General features: G+C 34.0%; 3 protein-coding genes and 1 long non-coding RNA gene across 4 annotated transcripts; 1 reads left to right on the forward strand and 3 right to left on the reverse strand.

Moving 5' to 3' along the window:
* Positions 1-1,233: 1,233 nt before the first annotated feature.
* LOC140045052 (uncharacterized) lies at positions 1,234-7,308 on the reverse strand. The gene is made up of 8 exons (XM_072089781.1): positions 7,165-7,308; positions 6,770-6,826; positions 6,068-6,246; positions 5,595-5,753; positions 5,175-5,364; positions 4,155-4,281; positions 3,475-3,617; positions 1,234-3,119 (listed from the first exon to the last, which is right to left on the reverse strand). Exons 5-8 carry the CDS (start codon positions 5,361-5,363, stop codon positions 2,400-2,402), a joined length of 1,179 nt encoding a protein of 392 aa, XP_071945882.1. The 5' UTR covers position 5,364; positions 5,595-5,753; positions 6,068-6,246; positions 6,770-6,826; positions 7,165-7,308; the 3' UTR covers positions 1,234-2,399.
* Positions 7,309-10,234: 2,926 nt separating this feature from the next.
* On the reverse strand, positions 10,235-15,033 carry LOC140044179 (unconventional myosin-XIX-like). Its single transcript, XM_072088657.1, has 7 exons — positions 14,962-15,033; positions 13,986-14,297; positions 13,749-13,851; positions 12,910-13,107; positions 11,278-11,368; positions 10,387-10,576; positions 10,235-10,304 (listed from the first exon to the last, which is right to left on the reverse strand). The coding sequence occupies exons 2-7, from the start codon at positions 14,180-14,182 to the stop codon at positions 10,235-10,237; spliced, it is 849 nt and encodes a 282-aa protein (XP_071944758.1). The 5' UTR covers positions 14,183-14,297; positions 14,962-15,033.
* A 3,474-nt stretch (positions 15,034-18,507) lies between these two features.
* Positions 18,508-21,447, reverse strand: LOC140045069 (uncharacterized). The gene is made up of 3 exons (XR_011844538.1): positions 21,089-21,447; positions 19,302-19,373; positions 18,508-18,578 (listed from the first exon to the last, which is right to left on the reverse strand). It is a non-coding gene; the product is annotated as an uncharacterized lncRNA (long non-coding RNA).
* Positions 21,448-21,635: 188 nt separating this feature from the next.
* On the forward strand, positions 21,636-23,588 carry LOC140045059 (uncharacterized). Its single transcript, XM_072089790.1, has 3 exons — positions 21,636-21,826; positions 22,272-22,542; positions 22,815-23,588. Exons 1-3 carry the CDS (start codon positions 21,654-21,656, stop codon positions 23,508-23,510), a joined length of 1,140 nt encoding a protein of 379 aa, XP_071945891.1. The 5' UTR covers positions 21,636-21,653; the 3' UTR covers positions 23,511-23,588.
* Positions 23,589-25,634: the final 2,046 nt, after the last annotated feature.

Here is a 25,634-nt window from a genome sequence, read left to right on the forward strand (position 1 = left end):
GGGAACCGACAAGAAAAACTAATAGACGCATGACAATTCAACTTCCAAAGCGATCCGTCAAATGACGCGTGACGCATGACGCTTCGCTGCTTCGCGTTCGGTGTGCACAGGCCTTTAGTTGGTTCCTACCCACCAAAGTTGTTCTGCGTTTAGGGCATGTGATGTACCGTAGGCCTATTCTCTACTAGTTTTACAACGCTACTCATGCCAGTGAGGGAAAGGTGATGATGTGGGTGGTTTAACTGCAATAATAAAGATTTGTACATAATATACGGCGAGTGAAAACGCTAGCTCATTATCCGTTTAAAAAAAATTATATCCAACCTCTGCAGCACAGATTGAAAACAAAAATGGATCGAATTTCGAGTATAGAGTACTGTACTTGCCTTTACGACGCCTGAGGGAATAGACACTTGTGAAACAGAGATTGGAATGTTCCATTCATCGCAAATCAATACATTTGTATAATCGTATATTAAATCTATCAAAGTATTATTTTTTAAAGAAAATCGGCCTGTCTTCAACATTATGATGCTGTACTCTAGCTGTTCAACCAGTTTTCAGCTATTAAAAACAATTATCGTAGGAGGAGATAGGAAAATGCGAAGCCTCCTCGTATTTTTGTGGCGGGTATTTTTCAAGATGGACATCCATTAGACAGTGTATACCACGATCGGAAAACACCCCTATTTGGGGCTAATCGTTGAACCTAAATTCGTTTTAATCGTCAATAACTAATTACCTAACTCAATTTAATTAGTAAACAGGGTTACATCAGATGGTTAAAATCAGTACCGAAAGTACGAACCAACTTTATATACCATCGAGTAAAAATTCTAGAAATAAACCGAGATTTACCGAATTTTGCCCTTACGTAAATTTATATATAGATGATTGGGCTATTGATTTGTATGCACTTAATTTAGGACAGACTAACTTTTTTCGACATCCTGCACAGAAGCCTTGTAGTAAATTTGTAGTAATTAGACTTACAAATGTTGATTGATGGCCATATCATCTTTTTTTGATAGTTGACAGACTTGCTAAACAGAACAAAAGGTGCGGAGATGGGATAATTTACTGTATAACAGCAATTATTTTTTACCCCCGGTGTGTCATTTTTCAATAATGGTTGCCCAGGTATGGCACCTTTTTTTCTAGGTATCACTACAGTATATCTATAAACATTAAATATTTGTATTTGAGAACTTTTATTTTGTTTGTGGATATAATTTTTTTTCTTAATAATTTATATATAAATCTGACCTATTTACCAAAAGAACATAGTTCATACTTTGATACACCACCTGATTATGCAAATTATGTACTGCATTCTCTTGATTGGCATAGATAAAGTCCTTGAAATACTATATTGCTATAATAACTGTTTTCCAAAGCTTGAGATGTACTTAACGCTTTTATTTATTAAAACTCATCAGAGACATTAAATTGTATTTGATGTTTTTGTAAACAAGCCCTATAGGACTATATGGTCTTGATTGGCATACAATAAAATTACACTATACTGCTGTCATAGTACTTGGCTAATTAAATATAGGAAAATCGGCAAAGGAAAAGGAACATTAGAAATGATTTTTAGTTGACATGGCATGACAATGTGTAGTCTTCAAACATTTCACTCTCGATGAAATGACAAGAATCTGAGTAACTGACCTGAACTGACAGGCACACAAAAAATGTCGCCATAAGCTCAGTTCCTTTCAGTTTTGTTCTATTCATTTGGGACTGAAAGAAACTGAGTGCAATGAGTTTGTTGTTTCCATATCAGCTTACGTTTAAGTGTGTTATAATCATAAAGATAGAATATTTTTATTGGTTATATTTAACCATTATGTCAAGAAATAAAATGGTCAAAATGCGGCCATTTAATAATAACAATGTCTAGTACTATAGTAACGTTTTCATGCAAATAGGAATGACGAATACAGAACGGCCAGAACGAACATACAATCTTGACTTACTGTATTTCCAATGGGGTTGGAAAGTTTTTTTTAAATAAGAGAAAAAAAGTAACACAAAGTTTAAATTTGCAAATTAAATCATATTCCTGAGAATAATTTTTATTTACTGAAATTAAATCGTTAGTTTTACATGATTTGTTTATAATAAAGATTAATATTTGGATAATTTCATATTTACTCATGCGTAAACACCAGCTGAAAGAGCTCCACAAAGACCCTGAATTCTTACAGTGTAATGGATCTTAAGTTTTGTAATTGTACTATTGTTTGTACTGTATTTTGAATACGCATGTAAAAAATTGAATTGTGTCAATATTCATTTTTCTTTCAACATATACAGTAAACAATTTGCGGCATTTGACACAACCTTGATACTGGTGGTAGTTATTAACATACTTAATCCAGACATAAACTGCATTATAGCCTAACTGGACCATGGTACAGCAAACCAAGTAACACAATACCAAAAGCTATATCAACTGCAGGAGTTGTTGTAACTTGCACAAACTTGTTAATGATGGTAGTAGTTCCTTGATTTACAGGCTCCTCTTCAACAAGTATACTATTCTGGTGCTCACTAACTATTAGTTTATGTGTACTACATTGTTCATCTGAGCTCTTCTTTTGAGATATTTCATCCCCATCTTTCTTTAGTTCAATGTTTACTATTCTATTTCCCTCACTTATACCACTATTACAGTTCAGGTTACCATTTTCATGAACTTGTGTTCTAGAATTGTTATTTACATTTTCTGGTTCTTCAATTTCATTGATGCTCTTATCGGTAAACTTATCTCTCTTATCTTGATCTTCAACTTCTTTACTGGTAAACTTATCTCTCTTGTCTTGATCTTCAACTCCTTTACTGGTAAACTTATCTCTCTTGTCTTGATCTTCAACTTCTTTACTGGTAAACTTATCTCTCTTGTCTTGATCTTCAACTTCTTTACTGGTAAACTTATCTCTCTTGTCTTGATCTTCAACTTCTTTGCTAACATTGCTTGAACTAATCACTGACAGGTTACTGTCATGAGGTTCATTATCCAGTGATACTGCTGACAGTATACCTTCTGTTAATATGCTATTGTTTTGTTGCGATTGTTCATCATTGCATTCTTGCACATCAGAATCAGCAAACTGGTAATAATATATGTTAAATTGTATTAAATTGTATCAAGAAAAAAAAATATTAGATTAAAAATCATAAACTGAATATTTATGATGTGAATACGGAGAATATTTCATGAAAATTAACTGATTGACCATTTAATGAGGCGGAACCAAGCACAGGCAATCTCTCAGTAAATGAAATATACTCTATTCAACATTATTAGTTTCATAACACAGTACATATGATGATGTGTTAATTTAACATCATTAAAGTAAGTACATGTAAATGAGGATGTGTTAGTGATGAAGGAACATACTTCACATTGTAAAGTTTGTTGGTGCAGCGAAGATTGAAAATTGCGAGTTTTAAGTAAAGGCCTACCTCGTCTGAATTCAATTCATTTAATTGTTCATCTAACTTGCGTTGGTGTAAACGAATTGAATATCCAATCATAGCATACTGTATGACACGTGCTGCCTCATGTCGTCTCTTTACATCTCCCCTCACCTTCCAGCCTCTAAAACCTACAACATATCAATTACTAATTAGTGACTCGGCATCATAGCATACTGTATGACACGTGCTGCCTCATGTTGTCTCTTTACATCTTCTCTCACCTTCCAGCCTCTAAAACCTACAACATATCAATTACTAATTAGTGACTCAGCATCATAGCATACTGTATGACACGTGCTGCCTCATGTCGTCTCTCTACATCTTCTCTCACCTTCCAGCCTCTAAAACCTACAACATATCAATTCTAATTAGTGACTCAGCATCATAGCATACTATATGACACGTGCTGCCTCATGTCGTCTCTTTACATCTTCTCTCACCTTCCAGCCTCTAAAACCTACAACATATCAATTATAATTAGTGACTCAGCCTCATAGCATACTATATGACACGTGCTGCCTCATGTCGTCTCTTTACATCTTCTCTCACCTTCCAGCCTCTAAAACCTACAACATATCAATTCTAATTAGTGACAATTAGTGGCTTGGTTTGGTAACAGCATGATGCCTGCAAGATATTTGTCAAAACACTATTACAATCAATACCTGCTTGAATGATGACCACAGCTGCCTCTTGTTTACTTTTGGTTGCCAGGATCTTCCTCCACCACATCTGTATTACACCAGCACTTAAATTGAATTCCTTCAATCTTGCAACTTCAAGTTTATCCAACTAAATGAAAAATAACGGAATATAATAAATATACAATGATGCAGATTCTTACTTACTTTTTACACTGACAAGCTAAAAACAAAAAGCTAAAAGTATTATAATTTTGTGCTACAACTTTTTAATAATGTTATAAGATAGCAATCTTACTGATTTTCAATGACTTACACACATTTAACTGGGTAATAATTTTTAATAAAATGGTATTTTTTAAATTGTGTCAAATTAATTGTTCTTTTCTTTTTTATATTTATATACTTTTTTTAAAAAGAAAAATGCCTCAATTTTACATAAATATTTAGTCAATTATGGTGAATTTCCTATCTTATACTACAAAAATATTCCTGTAGCACTACTTTTAAAAATAAAGGTTTATTTTACGACACTCATTCAGCTCTACTCCAAAGGTTTATATTATACAGATATTGCCTACTTAGAGGTGAAATCCCCGAGGGAATGATATTTTTCTAAGGAACTAAATATTACATCTGTTATATTAAAATATGTAGCAAAGTTTAAGTAGACTTGGCTGGGTCGGCTAGCCTAAGTAATAAGACTGCCTAGTTCACATTACCTTGCCTAAGTAATAAGACTGCCTAGTTCACCTTACCTTGCCCAAGTAATAAGACTGCCTAGTTCACCTTACCTTGCCTAAGTAATAAGACTGCCTAGTTCACCTTACCTTGCCTAAGTAATAAGACTGCCTAGTTCACCTTACCTTGCCTAAGTAATAAGACTGCCTAGTTCACCTTACCTTGGCGAAAAATGACCGTATAAAGTCAAATAATTGCTAATGATTCCTTTGCCATAAAATATTCACTTAAACTAATTAAAATTTAATTTATTCTACTGCAAATATAAAATAATTAAATTATTATTAAACTACTTTTAAGTACCTGTTCCTCTCTTAGGAATATCTTTGTTTTTCCAAACAAAAAGCTTTTCATTTTATTTTCTTTGTCTGCTTCAGCTAAAACCAGATTCGTAATAACAGCACATTTACTTTTTGTATCCAAATCTTTGATATCTTCTGAGTTTGACCTTATTAATAATTCATACCTCTTAAAGAAATCACTGTACAACATTCTATAAGAAAATTGTCATTATCGTTCAGAATCAAGTATAACAAACAACACACTGGCAAGTATGTTAGTAGGTGTTCAAAATGTACAGTATCCACAGGGATATATATAGTATATATTATAAACATCACAGGCACAGAATAAATTCTATATCGCCGGGTGATATACTAAAATTTAATTAATTAAACAATAAAGATGAGGAAATCTGTGAGAATGAGAAAAAATTGCCCTCACTGAGATTCAAACCCGGAAACCTTCTGCTTGATATGCAAATATCCTAACCATTAGACCACTGGGGCTTTCATGGTATTGTTCAAACTAGATTGGATAGCAATAACACTCTCGGTGTGGTACGGCGGAACAGCACTAGTCCCTCAGTTGTATGCACACGCACTAGAGATCAAATTGATAGACCCTCATCTTTCAGTATATATATATATATATATGTAAGTCCTAGAGCAAGCTATTTGATTAGTAATAGTAAAAAATACAATAAAATACAAATTACGACGCACAACGATTTTGGTTTTTGCTTAATTATTCAATATCAGCGTATCAAAGGAAAACAAATAGCTGTAAGCTGACCTGGTAGAGAAGCCTTGTACTGATCTGAATTGTTTCAAGTTAACTTAACAAGGGTATCAACCAGTCATAGATGGGTGCATTATTAGTATAAAAAGAACACAAAACAATAGCTGTAAGCTGACCTGGTAGGGAAGCCTGTTGCACTGATCTCAATTGTTTCAAGAACACCGCAAGCACGTAGTTGATTTATAACATGAAGATTATCAAAGTTGTCTGGTTGACATTCAAGACTTGGTTTGATACAGCGGATGTAGTGAGGTGTTGTTTCATGTAAAGTAGCCATAAGACTGTCCAATGAATTCTAAGATACAATTGTTAGATTGTTACCACAAAGATTACATGTAAAAACTAAATGGTATCAACCAAAATATGTAAGTAAGTAAATACAAAATGAATTGAGGAAATATGTCTGATAATCAAAAAATAAAATATATATATATTATGTTACATTTTCAATAGAAGTAAAAAAAAAAAATTGTGAAATAATAATAATTTGAGTGATCTTGCAAATGTTTATTTGATTTATTTCAGCATCATAACAAACAATCTATATAATATACAGGAAACAAAATATGAAACATCAACAATATACAAAAACAGGGATGCCGAGGATAACCCATAAAAGTCCTTGTTTCCCTGTTTCTCCCCATTTCAAGAAAAAAAAAGGGTCAAGAAAGCAAAAACAACAACAAAGTAAAAAACCTATCTAAATTCTAAAGCAAGAGCTCGGTCTTGAAGCTATTTTTTTTATTGATGTTCCATACTAAATTCATCAAGATTCTAAATTAAGTTTTGTATGAGTTTCAATTTTCAGGATTCTGTACCTTAAATTTTGATACCACTGTAGAAGTAGTCTTTTTGCCTTTTGTTTTACTTGGATTCTGAAAAAAAAAAAAAAAAATTAACATATTTTAGGTTGAACAAAACTATTAACATAACTGACAAGATGCAAAGGCATTATAAATATCACACATTTATTCTTTGTTTAAAAGTTTCATGATGTAACATTGATGAAGACAGAACTTAAAAAGCAATGGATTTGAACAATAGAGAAAATGGTGTTAGTATAGTTTTAGTATGGTGTTAGTATGGTGTTACTACAGTGTTTGTTTGGTGTTACTAGTGTTAGTTTGATGTTAGTATGGTGTTATTACAGTGTTAGTTTGATGTTAGTATGGTGTTACTACGATGTTTAAAAACTAATGACAAGATCAATCACCTGTAAACTGGTAACATCAGCATCAACTAGTTGTTGCACAAACTTCTTGCTGCTCATTCTAAGCAAATGTACAAGTTCTGCTGGAATACCATCCTAAAAACATCAAATGATACACAATAGATCACCTTTTGAACTGCGATAACATTGTAGTTTGACACCGAGCCTTCAGCTATATAATAATATTGTATAAAACAACTATAAACTATTTGACTGCTGACCATTGTTTTTATTATTAATGACAGGCTAACCTTTAATTTGTTCCTATACACTATGTTGTATTCTAAAGTTAATAGTAAAATTGTCTAGTCCTTCCTCCTTGATCTCACTACAATTGTTTTGAATAAATGAGCTAAAATAGTTTAGCAAAAGCAAAAGCTTTTCCCACTTAGGTCGTGTATCCTCTTCTTACACAGGTGATAGAGCATTACCTATAGCTACAAACAGCCATTGATACATTTTCCTGTGGCTTTTATTTTCAGTTATAAGATTATGAGAAATGAGTTTAAACAAAGCAGATGCAGTATCCCATAATTGTAATGCTTTGAGAAACTATTTATGACCTTCTATCCCCTTTTTTTGTGAATATACTGTAAAACTGGCTTTCAGTTTTAAGTAGATTACCTTATTCTTTTCAATTAGACCATCCACTTGGTACGTAACTTTCTCTGCATAATGATGCACAACAAAAGCTGGTGATGTCACTGACATGTGTGCACGAGATAAGTTTGCACTGCTGATAGTGTCATGAAGAAACTCACCAAATGAACTTGGATCTGAATGTCTGTTTAACTTGCATTGCTATAAACAAGATAAACTTGCAATTAGTTCATAGAAAGTAAATGACATAATAACATGATTGTGATCTTAGATGGACAGTCTCCACTAAGCACAACAACTTGTAGTTTGCAACTGGTTGTGGTGCTACTGTACTTTTGCACCTAACTTGAAATCACTGGGCATAGGTCACTCACCATCACTGATGTGCAGCAGGTGAATATTTTTAAATTGGGGTTAAGCTTGAGGTGCAAAAGTACATCACCAGGTTTTCTAGTGTAAACTAGGCTCAAAAGTTCATTGTTTATCTTCTTACAAACAACAGTTTATTTTTATGGAAAGACAAACTATGGTTTGTAAGACAAACTATGGTTTGTAAGACAAACTATGCCTGTATGGTAAAAACCACTGTTTCTCAAAATGTCAAATTCAAAATACGAAGGAGTTATTATTTTACGACTCACTGTACTACGATTGAGAAAGGCAAATTCTCAATACATCTTTTTTTACAGCAGTTTATCTTTCAATAAAAAGACAAACTACAGAATACAGGTCTTTTCCAACCATAATTGCCGAAAAACTATGACAAATTATTTGTTGTATTTTGCTGTAGAATAGCAACACTTACTTGATTCATAAGTGCAAATATACTGATGTTGCCTTCAATAACATCAAGACATGTTTTATTGTCAGTAAAGTCTTCAAATTTCCATGGAATTCCCTCAGATTGACAGTCATCCTAAAATAATATAAACATGGCTGTTTAATCAGCAGTATAATTATGTTTATAAAGGTTCATCATTATCACTGTTAGAGAAAAAAAGTGAATGATAATTCTCATAAACTTTAATTATTGTTGTTATCTTAATTATTTTATATTATATTATAATTATACTAGTATTTTGATATTTTTTTTACAAGATTCATTTGATATAAACTAAAAGAAGTGCCATATTATTTTTCTTCATTTTTTTTTTAAATAAAAGAACTGTTGTTATTATCACTCTTATATGGTGCTAATAAAACACTGTTGCACCAACTGTATATTAGCATACTCTATATATAGAAAATAAGTGTGTTGGAATACCTGTTCTGCTTTGAGGAAGTTGTTCACAAAATGTTGCTGAAGCTTCTCATTTGCATAATTTATGCATAATTGCTCCAAACTGTTAAATGAAAAACTTTCAAATCCGTAGACATCCAGTAGACCAATGTAAGACTGCCAACTCCTGGCCATGGTACAGCCATTGATGAATCCAACGAGCCAATCAAAAACTCTGAAACGTTAAACCATAATTTAGTCACAGTCTTCAAAGCTAGTTTTTTTTTGGTAAAACCAAAGTGGGGTTGAAAAAGTTTGCATGTAAACATTTTCTCCTGTTACATACTAACTACATGACAAAGAAAGAAATTAGGCAGAAAGAAGTCAGGCCATGACAGCAAGAGAGATTAGGCAGAAAGAAAGAAGTCAGGCCATGACAGAAAGAGAGATTAGGCAGAAAGAAGTCAGGCCATGACATAAAGAGAGATTAGGCAGAAAGAAAGAAGTCAGGCCATGACAGAAAGAGAGATTAGGCAGAAAGAAAGAAGTCAGGCCATGACAGAAAGAGAGATTAGGCAGAAAGAAGGAAGTCAGGCCATGACAGAAAGAGAGATTAGGCAGAAAGAAAGAAGTCAGGTCATGACAGAAAGAGAGATTAGACAGAAAGAAAGAAGTCAGGCCATGACAGAAAGAGAGATTAGGCAGAAAGAAGGAAGTCAGGCCATGACAGACAGAGAGATTAGGCAGAAAGAAAGAAGTCAGGCCATGACAGCAAGAGAGATTAGGCAGAAAGAAAGAAGTCAGGCCATGACAGAAAGAGAGATTAGGCAGAGAGAAGGAAGTCAGGCCATGACAGCAAGAGAGATTAGGCAGAAAGAAAGAAGTCAGGCCATGACAGCAAGAGAGATTAGGCAGAAAGAAGTCAGGCCATGACAGCAAGAGAGATTAGGCAGAAAGAAGTCAGGCCATGACAGCAAGAGAGATTAGGCAGAAAGAAGTCAGGCCATGACAGCAAGAGAGATTAGGCAGAAAGAAGTCAGGCCATGACAGCAAGAGAGATTAGGCAGAAAGAAGTCAGGCCATGACAGCAAGAGAGATTAGGCAGAATAAAAATTAAATTAAATTGACTAAGTATTAGAGTTTGCATGTATGTATGTTTATTTTATTTTTGTGAATGTTTAAAGGTGTATGTACGATTTGCTGTGGGCAATCCGCCTCAGTGCAGCCCAGCATGCATGGGGAAGCAAATAAAAGTTATTGGATATGTACAACATCTTCTGTGGGTTTGTTTTGAATGTATAACAGGTCAGTAAATAGGCAAATACTGCACAACAAGAATCATTTTCAAAAGAGTAAATAGGTTTCTTTCATTACAAACAAATATAGCTTTAATGTTTGTAAAATACCTGGCATAGAGTAACTTTGCAAGACAATCTCTCCTTGTATGACATTCATCTTTTAAGCAAGGTTTCATAAAGACACTCTTTCTATGCTTGTGAGATGCAGTGATTTGTCGGAATGCAAGACATCTAGTTAAGGCATCAACATCAAGACCAAGTAACTGTGCAGCAGCATTAACATATGTGGTGTCAACTCCTGATGAAGCAACACCAATAGTACAACAATATGATATATTGAATAATTAGTAAATTAGAAAATCTCTCTTTGGCTGAAATATTTTATCAACATTTTTTGAAGATGGAGAAGAATATTAATAAGATTATTTAAGATTTTAAAATGACATAATTATTAACGATATTTTTTGTATATATTTTTTGGGCAACCTATCGTAATATTAAGCTATTCCTTAGGTCTGTTTTTAGTTATTTTTCATATATTATATTATGGTAGAAATAAAAACAAATTAAAAAATACTAAAACGATATATAAACTGTTGATAGAATATTTTGAATCATAAAAAAATGCCAATTTACTTTAGATTTAAAATTCTAATAAAATTTAAAAAAACAGTATTATAAATATAAGCTATTAAAACTTTAAGGTCGGAACTACTTTAAGCTGAACTATAAATACTGTATGCAATCTTAAAGGTTGCAACTACTTTAAGCTGAACTATAAATACTGTATGCAATCTTAAAGGTTGCAACTACTTTAAGGTAAACTATAAATACTGTATGCAATCTTAAAGGTCGCAACTACTTTAAGCTAAACTATAAATACTGTATGCAATCTTAAAGGTCGCAACTACTTTAAGCTAAACTATAAATACTGTATGCAATCTTTTTATTGGTATAATACAGAAAATAATTAAACAGCATAACCTTTATATCATTTACCTTGTTTTTCAGAATCAATTTCACATGGTCCAGTGACATCATCATCACTAATAAACTCTACATTTCCAAGATGAAGTATACCACTTAGAACCTACAAATAAACACATTTCAAATACAATTCAATAATTCAAAAATAGAATTATAACATTACTATTAGATTTATGTATAAAAAACACCACAGTCTATTAAAACACATATTTATATACTGTACTACTAGGTAAAAGTTCACTGATGTTTACTGTCCACATGTGCTGGATTAGTTAAACCAAGGCATCTAAACACATTGCTTTGGTTCAGTTAGTTCACTGATGTTTACTGTCCACATGTGCTGGATTAGTTCAACCAAGGCATCTAAACACATTGCTTTGGTTCAGTTTAGTTCACTGATGTTTACTGTCCACATGTGCTGGATTAGTTCAACCAAGGCATCTAAACACATTGCTTTGGTTCAGTTAGTTCACTGATGTTTACTGTCCACATGTGCTGGATTAGTTGAACCAAGGCATCTAAACACATTGCTTTGGTTCAGTTAGTTCACTGATGTTTACTGTCCACATGTGCTGGATTAGTTCAACCAAGGCATCTAAACACATTGCTTTCGTTCAGTTAGTTCACTGATGTTTACTGTCCACATGTGCTGGATTAGTTCAACCAAGGCATCTAAACACATTGCTTTGGTTCAGTTAGTTCACTGATGTTTACTGTCCACATGTGCTGGATTAGTTCAACCAAGGCATCTAAACACATTGCTTTGGTTCAGTTAGTTCACTGATGTTTACTGTCCACATGTGCTGGATTAGTTCAACCAAGGCATCTAAACACATTGCTTTCGTTCAGTTAGTTCACTGATGTTTACTGTCCACATGTGCTGGATTAGTTCAACCAAGGCATCTAAACACATTGCTTTGGTTCAGTTAGTTCACTGATGTTTACTGTCCACATGTGCTGAATTAGTTCAACCAAGGCATCTAAACACATTGCTTTCGTTCAGTTAGTTCACTGATGTTTACTGTCCACATGTGCTGGATTAGTTCAACCAAGGCATCTAAACACATTGCTTTGGTTCAGTTAGTTCACTGATGTTTACTGTCCACATGTGCTGGATTAGTTCAACCAAGGCATCTAAACACATTGCTTTGGTTCAGTTAGTTCACTGATGTTTACTGTCCACATGTGCTGGATTAGTTCAACCAAGGCATCTAAACACATTGCTTTGGTTCAGTTAGTTCACTGATGTTTACTGTCCACATGTGCTGGATTAGTTCAACCAAGGCATCTAAACACATTGCTTTGGTTCAGTTAGTTCACTGATGTTTACTGTCCACATGTGCTGGATTAGTTCAACCAAGGCATCTAAACACATTGCTTTGGTTCAGTTAGTTCACTGATGTTTACTGTCCACATGTGCTGGATTAGTTCAACCAAGGCATCTAAACACATTGCTTTTGTTCAGTTACTAAGTTTAACCATGTTTTACCAGTGAATTCACTCTTTCCTGGTAAAACAATGTTTGTTAAGTAACCAGTTCTAATTAAGTAAAAGTTTCTTACTTTAAATAATTCTTGTTGCTGTGACCTGCTAAAGTCCAACATTAGCCATCGCTTACTAACTAATTAAGTAAAAGTTTCTTACTTTAAATAATTCTTGTTGCTGTGACCTGCTAAGTCCAACATTACACATTGCTTGCTTTGTAATTATAAAATCTTGTTTATCCTTTTGATTACATGCATCTTCTGAACGGTTTAGTTTCACATAGTTTAAGTTGTCTGAACTCAATACATTTGGTAGTAACCAGTTCCTCATTTCCCTTTCATTTCCGCCAAACAGCATCTATGATAATTTGAAAGAAGAAATGTTAATGATATTATTAAAAAGACTAATAATGAGAATATAAACTAATAATATATTTCATGCTTTGATAACATTAGTAGAGTGAGTGCTTTCTTGCCCTATATTACAAAATATTACAAAGTGACAATTTTGTTTCAAGATGTTTAATATCAGTACCAGAAAGATCCTTTTCACATCTGCCTACATTGATCTCCAGACTTATTACATGTTTTCATATTTACTCACGAACCTTGTGAAATCACGGGAGAAGTATTGTCATTGTACAGTTGGGGGTGCTATCATTAGCGCAACCTCAAGTTTGTGAAAAAAAAACGTCACGCTCCGATACTTTCAAACAGGTGTGCGGTCAGTTAAATACCAGGACAAAGCACAAATGCGCAGAACAAACAAAAAAACAAGCCCCTGTGAATATCAGTAGAATTTTAACAACCTGATTACAACCAAAGGGTATATGTTTGCTATTAGCCTACTCACTTTAGAAACATGGCAACAGAAATAAATTGCAGGGTTTTCTCTAACCTGCAGAAAATATGCAAATGTATCACAGTTCCAACAGTTAAGTTAAACAGTTGGTTATCCGGTTTAAAGGTACACAAAAATGAAACATAACTAATACTAACTTGGTAAAAGATGTGAAAATTCCTGGCACCATCACATTGATAAACAACTCTAGTTTTCTCAAGAAGATATGTCTGAATAGAAGCACCAACAACATGATTTCCACTGAAAACAAAATTGGAAAGTTAAAATAAGAATTCCTCTTGTGTGTAATTTCATTCTTCCCTGCTATGACACACAAAATGGCATATGTAGAAACACTTGAACATTGACAAATAAACATAATGTATGAAACTTACTGACTGAATTGTAGCTGAATGTACTTTCCAAAGCGGCTACTATTGTGATTCCTGGTTGTGCTAGCATTGCCTAAAAAAATGAAATAATAGTTGTCTAACAGAGATGGAGTTGTAGGGAGGTGTAGGGTACTGGGTGGCAAAAGATTAATATTACTGTATATATATATATACTGGTACAGGCCATCAAATATTGCCATCAATTGCAATTAATTCTACTAGTCTTAATGATACCAAATCTGCCAAAAATTTAATTTGAGTAGGGTACTGGCAATCCTCAGGGTGCTGCACCGCTGTGTTGTCATGTATGTTTGCCTGAAAATTAAATAAAATAAAAAATAAATAAAAATAAATAAAATCTCACGAAATTCATATTTAGAACATACTGTAAGTTGGCCACTGCTGATCAACAGTTTTAGCCTATATATTATATTAGGAGTTTAAAGGATTTTGGCACCATGACTGAAGGTTAAAGATTATGCTAGAATTACAAAATGTAAAATCAGTACACAAACTGCTTTAAATTAGCATTTTAAATTTCATTTTACATAAAGCGTTAATCAATTTTAGGTTAGGTGTAGCTTTATTTATTTATTTTTAAATCAGTATGATACTTATTGACTTTTATATTTCAGTTTTCTCAGGGAAGAGTTAAATTACAATTTAATTTAACTCTTCCCTGGTTTTCTTGTAATTGTAATGGTACACTATCATTATGCTCATTTTTATTTGGTTCTCATCTCTTTATCGACTGTTCTTATTCTATTTTTTTCTTTATCTGTTGATGATAATGATGATGAATATAGAAAATTTGATATATTGATATGATTTAAAAATGCTGATTTTGTATATTTAACAAAAATAAAGGTGCTTCTTCTAGCGATGTTTCTTAGGACCATAACAGTACATAGATGTTTTTACATTTGAGAATGACATGTGTATCTTACTGTACTTTATTAAAGATAAACATAATAATTACCAAATGCTTCAAGAATAGGATTTGAGTCTAATATTCTACGTTCAATGCAATCTGCTGGTGATGGTGTAAAACCACTATGAACAAAAAGACAACAAGTTATCACAAATAAGTAACAAAACAGAGACAAATCTATAATTATGATGAAATAAAAACTGTAATTTTACATACATGAGAGTGTTTAATGATATTAAATTAAATGTGTTTATTTTTATTACCCAGGGTTACATACTGCCACCATTGTCAGATATTTTAGTAAACATCTTGCATTCCATGTCTGTAATAAAACAATAATAAATAACAGAGAATAACAAACGTTTTTGTATTTTCACAAAAAATATTGACAAACTGCCTTTGTGAAAATGGGTTGCCAACATTCCCTCTTTGCACGTCTGGCAAGCATTTATGTGACATTCAATAAATGCTGATTTTGTAACAGTGTCCTTTGAAACAGTAAAAACAAATTATAGCACTCTCTATTACTTGTCCATGCTTTGAGCCTCTCTATTTTTATTCAAGTTTGGGCCTCTCTATTATTTTAAAATAAACAAGAAATGGTTTTAAAGGTAAAAAATTGACTCTGATTACATTGGTGAAAACAAACGTAAAACAGAAATTGTTGAATTACCTTTCCAGAACCACTTTCACCGCTGACAATTATTGACTGATTAATCTTGTCTAGTCTTCTAGTAAGATTACACAAAGCTGTTTCTGCAATTCCAAATACATGTGGTGGGTGTGCCTGAAAAAAAAAAAAATAAAGATGTATATTCCCCAAAAAACATGAAAATGAGGATTAATAAAATCAAGCCATTTTGCTGTTTTAAAAAAGTTATTCATTTTAAAGAAATAAAAACAAACAAATATAGTGTTTTTACTTTAAAAAAAGACAAAATTAATGGTTAAACTTAACCAAATGTTAAAAAATTACAGTTTTTCAGGTAAATAATGTTTTTTTTTCCAATTTTTGGTCAAAGTGAATAACTACAGTATTATGTGACATAAAATAGCATATTCAGCAAAACAATTATCTTTTCAGAGGAGCTCTGCATATATCTCTAAGTTCTCACTTCTAAGTGCAACTGAGGACATATTAATATTTTTGCCCAATATTGAAGATAAAGTGAAGTCAAGATTTTAATAGTGATGTCACCAACATATCAATTTTCCTAAAAATCAATAGTATACTAGCAAATTATTGTTTACCTTTTGATCACTATGGTAACGATGAATCATATGAACATCAAAATGTCCAGTTTCTTTGAAAGGATTTAAAGTAACAAGGGTGTTGCCAGTCTGAGTGTGGTATCTACCAGCTAAGTAGCGCTCACGTAAACAGTTCAGCACTATGAACAGAAAACATTAGAAGTAACAAGTGTGTTGCCAGTCTGAGTGTGGTATCTACCAGCTAAGTACCGCTCATGTAAACAGTTCAGCACTATGAACAGAAAACATTTTGTTAAGTAACAAGTGTGTTGCCAGTCTGAGTGTGGTATCTACCAGCTAAGTACCGCTCATGTAAACAGTTCAGCACTATGAACAGAAAACATTTTGTTAAGTAACAAGTGTGTTGCCAGTCTGAGTGTGGTATCTACCAGCTAAGTACCGCTCATGTAAACAGTTCAGCACTATGAACAGAAAACATTTTGTTAAGTAACAAGTGTGTTGCCAGTCTGAGTGTGGTATCTACCAGCTAAGTACCGCTCACATAAACAGTTCAGCACTATGAACAGAAAACATTAGAAGTAACAAGTGTGTTGCCAGTCTAAGTGTGGTATCTACCAGCTAAGTACTGCTCAAGTGTGTTGCCCATATTTTGTCAAATTTTCTTCAAATTATTTGCTGTTCTACTCTAAAAATGTATTACTGAACTATAAATTTTATTTTAAAGTGAGTATTTAATTTGGAAAAATTTGAAGGAAAATGTTGGATTCATCCAAATTGTGGTCTTTGATCTCTAATTAGTTAGAGGGAGGCAACAGCTAATGGTAAAAAATAGGTGATCATCTGGCTTTAAATTAGATTGAGCTTTTAATTAAAGGGGTCTTTAATAGAAGGAAGACCTGTATAGTAGTAACAACCATTGAAACATGTGTCTACTATTAATTCGCTTACCAGCAGGTTCTGAGAGAGGATTAATCAAGACAAGATCATCTGTATTGATCCAATCTGTTTGAGTACACAGCACTGGATAGCCAGCATGACCACGTATCACAACCTCCTAGACAATGAAGTTACAAGCAATATTTAAAATACATTATATAGAATACTTAGTAGCAAGGTTGGGTTGTTGACATAGATGGTATGCTTCCCTCCCCTCCTTACCTCACAATTATATTTTGTGTCTATAATCTTGCCATCACTAAAACATGAATCAACACACGCTGGAACCCAAACCTCTTACCTGGCCATTAGATTTAGTGACTATAATCTTGCCATCACTAAAACATGAATCAACACATGCTGGAACCCAAACCTCTTACCTGGCCATTAGATTTAGTGACTATAATCTTGCCATCACTAAAACATGAATTGACACATGCTGGAACCCAAACCTCTTACCTGGCCATTCGATTTAGTGACTATAATTTTGCCATCACTAAAACATGAATTAACACACGCTGGAACCCAAACCTCTTACCTGGCCATTAGATTTAGTGACTATAATCTTGCCATCACTAAACATGAATTAACACACGCTGGAACCCAAACCTCTTACCTGGCCATTAGATTTAGTCACTATAATCTTTCCATCACTAAAACATGAATCAACACATGCTGGAACCCAAACCTCTTACCTGGCCATTAGATTTAGTGACTATAATCTTGCCATCACTAAAACATGAATTAACACATGCTGGAACCCAAACCTCTTACCTGGCCATTCGATTTAGTGACTATAATCTTGCCATCACTAAAACATGAATTAACACACGCTGGAACCCAAACCTCTTACCTGGCCATTAGATTTAGTGACTATAATCTTGCCATCACTAAACATGAATTAACACACGCTGGAACCCAAACCTCTTACCTGGCCATTAGATTTAGTCACTATAATCTTGCCATCACTAAAACATGAATCAACACACACTGGAACCCAAACCTCTTACCTGGCCATTAGATTTAGTGACTGTAATCTTGCCATCACTAAAACATGAATTAACACATGCTGGAACCCAAACCTCTTACCTGGTCATTAGATTTAGTGATTATAATCTTGCCATCACTAAAACATGAATCAACACACACTGGAACCAAAACCTCTTACCTGGCCATTATATTTAGTGACTATAATCTTGTCATCACTAAAACATGAATTAACACACGCTGGAACCCAAACCTCTTACCTGGCCATTAGATTTAGTGACTATAAACTTGCCATCACTAAAACATGAATTAACACACGCTGGAACCCAAACCTCTTACCTGGCCATTAGATTTAGTGACTATAATCTTGCCATCACTAAAACATGAACTAACAGTTAACACACGCTGGAACCCAAACCTCTTACCTGGCCATTATATTTAGTGACTATAATCTTGCCATCACTAAAACATGAATTAACACACGCTGGAACCCAAACCTCTTTTTCCTCATGTATCCACACCATTAACCCCTGAAAGTACAGTAAACAGTTCATTATTCAATTCAATCAACTTTTATTATCCACAATCTGATTCTTTTGGTTGTGGCAGACTCACAAATGTAAACAAACATTTAAAACAAACATTTAAAATACACATCTATACAAATTATTGCTAAAGAGTAATTTTTGTAAAGTCTAACAGCTTTCATAATAAATTATTCATTTGGAGCTTTGAGGACTAAAATATGTATTGAAAAGAGGATGTGTTTCATTTTGAAGGATCTAATAGTAATTATTCTGTATATAATTCTTTATGTTAAAACCATTCATGAATACGTACATGTGTGACGTTTCAACTTGTTTTTAACAAGTCAGGCAATGACTATTTGTAATTTGTAATAGTCTGTGATTTTCCGAAGTTCTTTGCCTTTTTAGGGGGCGCTAATCTACAACTAGCAAAGCTACAGTACTCCTAGCAACTACTAACATCTAGTCAGTTGCCAGATGAAGACTTATTAAAAACAAGTTGAAACGTTGCACATGTACGTATTATTTTTAAACAATCTACTGACTTAAAGAAGGGCTAGACAGATGGAATTAGTAAATTAACCAGCCATGTGTGGGCAACCATTTCATTCCATGTTTTAATACCCTAATGACTAACTGTGCCAAGTGTCAGAATTTTCACTTCAGGTCTACTAAAGTAGGCCTACTATGCATGACAGAGAGAATATCAACAGCATTTTCCTTTACCTTTTTGAAACGACATGCTGGTTTCTTTTTAACTTGTGGTGGAATGCATCTAGGCCTATTTTTGGTAATAATCTGAAAAAAATAGCGAAATGCTAAATTTTTACAAACAAATTTTTATGAACATATAACCACTTGTGACCTAGCCTAGCTAGGAATTTAAATGGTTATTTGGCCCTATACTACTATTATAGCCTAGACAGGCCTGCCTACAGTACTAATAGGAACAGGCTTTTGCAGAAAAGTGTAGTCGGTCTGATTTGATTTGAATTGATTAGAAAATCATCATAAAAAATACATACAAAAGAAAGTGATAACATAAATTACTGACATTACAAATAATACAATTATAAAAGATTTTGCAGGATAGCCCAAAAAGCTTAGGCCTAAATAAACATTCATCCCTTATATATAGTACCAAACAAATATTGACCAGAACCAGCAATCAACAACGCTCCATACCGAACACCCGATTTTATCGGAACCAAAATAAAACATCGATTTGACCATATATCAAACATAAAACTACCACATTGGGCCCTGCGCTAATACGATCGGGCCCAGCAAATGAGACGATAGAGACCAAACTGGTTCCTAACACATGAGACGATCGGGCCAACGCATGAGACGATCGGGACCACATTTTCTGGGCCCAAGACGATCGGGCAGCAAATAAAAAAATTTTACTGTGATAACCGGCCTAGACTTAGGTTAGGCCTAATATAGTAATAATACGATTTCGATCCAAGTCGGCCCTAAACCGTCTCGGCCAAAGTCAAGTCGGCCCCAAGTAAACCCCAAGTCAAGTCGGCCCCACGTCAAGTCGGCCTCAAGTCAACTCGGCCTCACGTCAACTCAGCCAAAAAATAATCGGTCAACTCGGCCCCATTAAAGTATGGAACGCAAAAAGTGCAAATGAAGAGGATTGATAAAATAATATTTCTTCACAATTTTTTAACTATGAATAATTCTGACTTTTAATGAATATTAATATTTAGACAATAATATATTTAGCAACAAAAACAGGAATGATTTCACCAACTTTCCTTTATTTACGTTTAATAAAATTTCAAATTGCACAATTGAAAACAATTCGTAGCTGCGCCTCCCTGTGCGTTTGGCAGCTTTTTCGATATCTACAGTACAACTGCTATGTGTTTTCGCTGACCGGGGGATTCCCCTTTTTTTAAAACGCAAAGTATGGACAAAAACGATGTACGATCATTTTTTCTATGGCCAAATGTGATGGAACGTAGGCCTCCGTCTTCGATTTACTAAATGCAATAGGCCTACCTGCACATGTTTTTGTAACACGCGGGTACTTCTATTCATATCGGCAATGAGTTCATTTTTTTATATGATATTATTATATTATATTTTTCATTTCTTCATTTTTTAGAGTGGATAGGCCTAGGCCTAGTAATAATCATAATAACATTAAGTATTTTTTGCGTTCCATACTTTATTGTGGCCGAGTTGACCGATTAGTTTTTGGCCGAGTTGACGTGAGGCCGAGTTGACTTGAGGCCGAGTTGAGTTGAAGCCGACTTGACGTGGGGCTGACTTGACCTGCACCCAATAATACCCTACCCAGGCCTACCTACCTAGCCTAGGCCTAGTAGGCTACTAGCTAGGCTATGATTGATAGCCTAGAGGAGGAGTATAGGCTAGCCTGGCTGGCCCTAGTTTAGGCCTAGATTTATTGCACCTGACCTGCATTATCCTACATAATTGCCTGTACCTAGCCTAGCTAGGCGCCGCCTAGTAATTGCATTAATTTAGTAACTTACTTTTTTGCCTACTGGAATGTAATTATTGCTGTTTTCCATCAAAATAGTTGTCATTTTGATAGGCGCGCCTCCTCTCTCACTTCCCCAAAACCAACAGTTCCTTTTTTTTTTTTCAAAAACACCGCCGCGCGCGCCACCTATAATAAAGTATCTAAGGGTATGTTCAGACTCACGGAGTTACGGTGGAGTTATCTACGCAAGGCGTACGGTAATCCGTGGCGTTAAAAGTCAAGGTGTTCAGACACAACGATTAGCATTCCAAACGTCTTGCGTTTAAAGCGGAAGTTCCGTCATACCGAAACGGCCGATGGGATACATACACACAATAACAACAACAGAGCTGAGAGTGACACGCGCGAAAGTTTACAACACAATGTTACCTTCAAATGTAATGGTTTTTTTGCCGATTTTTTTGCAAATCCTTACAGAAGATAGTAATTTCGAACATAATTATTACACGGACAATGACTTTGCCATTATTTGTATGATTTTAATTAATTTTGTGAAATCATGTCGCCGACGCCAACTTCGTCAGGAAGAATTGAGAAGAAACATTTTGTGGCATATGATTCAAGAGGAACAGGCTGGAATGGAGCTTATTTTCGCCTCCCACTATGAAGTGGAAAACCGGCCGAGTTTTCGTCGATGGTGGGTGAAACCAGGAAATAGAAGCTCCTTTTGGTGGGATAACATTGTCATTGCTCACTGGGATGATGAAGATTGGCTTGCTAACTTTAGGTGGGTTTTTGATATTTTCAAAATACAGTAGGCCTACCACCCAAAAACGTACATCGCAAAGCAAGGCACCCCAAGCAAGTAACGGGATCCGCAAGTAACTAGTACTAGTAGGGCCTAGGTCTAGCCTATATGCTCTGGCTAGTTTGCTAGTAACTAGGCCTAGCTAGGCTTTCTACAATAGAAATAATAATAATAACTTATATTTAGGCTTATAAAATGAAAAGGACACCGGCGTTAATCACCTAATCATGGAGCTATAAAATTAGAGCTCCATGACCTAATCAAGTAGGGGCTAAGCCCATCTCTGGACGCTTGACCCCTAGCTAGCTTTACAAGCCTTGTCTTTTGTATTTGTTTGGCCAACCAGATAGCGAGGCTAGTCTCAGGACTGTTTGTTACAAATCTCCAATGTACTATACTAGATATGATAGTATTTTTTTTTCAGGATGGACAAGGGAACATTTATGTACCTAGTAGAAGAACTTCGGCCATATATCAAGTATGAAAACACCAGAATGCGAGCAGCATTTACTTTGGAGATTAGGCTTGCTCTCACTCTTTATAGACTGGCTACAGGGTCATCTTTTCGTTGTATTTCGAATCAATTTGGTGTTGGGCGGTCGACAGCTTGCGAAATTTTTCATGAGGTATGTAGAGAGGTGGAAAGAATTTTAATGCCGAAGTTTATTTATGTGCCTGAAGGACAAGAACTATTAGTAAGTTTCCATCCAGTATACAGTATATTAAATTACAAAAGACTCAAAAATATTAAGTACATTGGCCATTGCAATTCAATGATTTTCTTGACCCAACAATTTTTAAAATATAGTAATGTAAAATAAAAAAATTACATTTTCAAAACAAAAGTTACATATATTGTAGACTTGCATTAATGAATAGATTTTCTTTCTGTAGAAACAAATTTAACTTTACTTTTTGTTGCAATACTATTAGTTGATACATCTTTAAAAGAAAATTTATCTTATAGGGCATGGTAGAAAATTTCAAAATGAAAAAAGGATTTCCGCAAGTTGCTGGAGCTATAGATGGCACGCATATTAAGATCTTTGCACCAAAGGAGAATGCTCAGGATTATTTTAACCATAAATGGTCATACTCTGTTCTCCTTCAAGGGTTAGTAGACGCAGACGGAAAATTTATGAACACTTTTTTTGGATTGCCCGGAAGTGTGCATGATGCCAGAATGTTCAATTTGTCGACGTTAAGTCAAAAGCTAGCTGAAAATACATTATTTAAACCCAATCCTACTGTAAATATTGAAGGGAGTGATGTGCAACTTTTAATAATAGGCGACCCAGCATATCCATTGCTCCCTAATTTAATAAGGCCGTACATTGGTAGAGGAAATCTTGACAGAAGAAAATCATCATTTAATTTTAAGCACTCTTCGACAAGGATGACTGTAGAAAAAGCTTTTGGCCGATTAAAGGGTCGATGGAGAATATTACTCAAAGAAAATGAGCACGAAATAAGCAATCTACGCCCGATTGTACAGACATGCTGTATTTTGCACAATGTTTGCGAAAAAAACAATGTGCCGTTTATGAGACATTTATACGACGAAGTTTACTTGGAAGATCCTGATGAACAATTATGTAGGCATCCACCTTTACCATCTGGAGAAATTGTGAGAGACTCAATCACTACCTATTTAGAAGATTAATAGCAGTAACTGAGTAGTTTAAACCAACATAATAATAACTTTATTCTAAACTCTATATGCATGAAACGTCATTAATAAGGCAACAATTATTAAACGGTTTATATGAAATGTATAAAAAAAGAAAGTTTCTTTGACTTTTAAAATAAAAATATGAAATTCTGAAAGACTCCACTATATTTCTAATCGTAGCTAATACAGAATAAAACATGGCAGATGTAAAACAAATAATCTATACAAACTGTTATAACTTATAAACTACAGTATACTAGGCAAGTTCCACATGCAAACTAAAGTATACCAACAAAAAGACTTACTACATTTAATTGCATATTGAAAGTGTCATTCACATGTAACTGTTTTTTAGATACAAAATGCAACCAAATTGTTACTGCTGCGTGATAAAAAGATGTTTACAATAATGAAATATTTCACATTTACAAGAATACAAATTTGCAATTCTTTAGAGTAGCACCAATATTTCTCATCTAAAAAAAAAAACAAGCAAATAAATGACCTACAAACTGTGAGTCCCACATGCAAACAAAAATATATTTCACTATAAAAAACATGCAACTAAATGTATTGTCATTCACCCGTATTGTCATTCACCCGTATTGTTTTGTTGAGGCACTTTATGATAAAAAGATGTAAAGAAAAGATATATAATGAATACATTTTACAATAATGACATTTCATTGATTGATGTGACAACTGATCTAGTTATTTTCTAACTGTTCAAGGCGTTAATATTAAAATCTCTTTCATAAAATGTATAGAAGTATTTATAAAAGTATACATATATAATATAAAAAAAGCACCAATGAGAAAAAAAAATGAAATGATTGCACTAGTTTCGCACACTTATTAGTATTGATTATATTGATGAGGGTATTGTGGCGCAGTGTATTGTTGTGAAAAAACTGAAAGGAGCTGGGTCATAGTAGAATTTCTTATTCGTCTGTCCTCCAACATGTCCTCTCTACTCTGCCTTCTTTCTGCTTCCCTGTCCGCCATTCCTCTTTCTAAAACTGCAGTCAATGAATTGATGGCTTGAAGCTCGCCTGCTCTGTCTTGGCGATCTTCCTGTCTAGAACGCTCGAACATTGATGACATGCGTTTCCAATTCGCATCAGAATTTTCTTTAATTTTTTTACTGAGTGCATCCACAGTCCTATCTTTCTTTGACCCACTTGGTGCTCGCCTTTTGGTTCCTAAAAAACAAAATATCATTATGGGCAGCTGGACTACATTTTCAACAGTTGAATCACGACATTCAGGTACAAATTTTGTATTCCTATCCATAAACAATAACTTAAAAAAATAAGTATTTGCAATATACACTTAAGGAAGTGAATACCTTTTTTTGCAACTGGTGTTTCTGCGTTATTGGCTGAAACCTCTTCTTGTAGTTCTATGCTTGTGTCTGATGATTCTATTTCTGTTACAGGTTCACGGAACCCAACATCACTACCTAAAAACAATATAAGAATCTTCTTAAATTAAAAACCTGATTTAGATGAAGTTTTAATGCAAGTGTAAGAGTTTAGCTGGACTGAAGACAAACATCAATTTATTAGTATCAGTACACTAACCATCTGAATTTATAGTGTTTATAAATGCTTCCTGAGCCTGGTCATCCTTCAGGTACCAATCATGTAAGCCTAAGTAAAACAAAATATTTTTTTTACGGACATTTTACATAATACTGTATATATATAATGAGTATTTTATCACACAACATAAGAAACTGAATAATATTTTCTTGTTTTTATGAGTATCACAAATAGTATTGCAACTGGATAAATAAAAAATTTCATAAACATTATTTTGTTTATCTACTTACCATAAACCATTTGTTTACTTGGGTTGACTACACGTGGAACATTTTCGTCTAAAAAAGGCAAACATTGAAATGCATTAAATATTAATAACCCACACAGTTGGTAAGCACAAAAAAAAATGAAATTGATCAAACTTACCACTTGTGTCGCTTGCTGGTGAAAGTGGAATCATTGCATTAAGCGTCACATACTCATTGCAATCTAATAGAATAACAATATTTGGTGTTTCAGATATTCATTTATATACTGATTACTGTACATAGTTAATTAATTTGTTTATAAA

The sequence above is a fragment of the Antedon mediterranea genome, chromosome 3 (genome assembly GCF_964355755.1).
Source record: "Antedon mediterranea chromosome 3, ecAntMedi1.1, whole genome shotgun sequence".
In the NCBI taxonomy this organism is placed as follows: Eukaryota; Metazoa; Echinodermata; class Crinoidea; order Comatulida; family Antedonidae; genus Antedon; species Antedon mediterranea.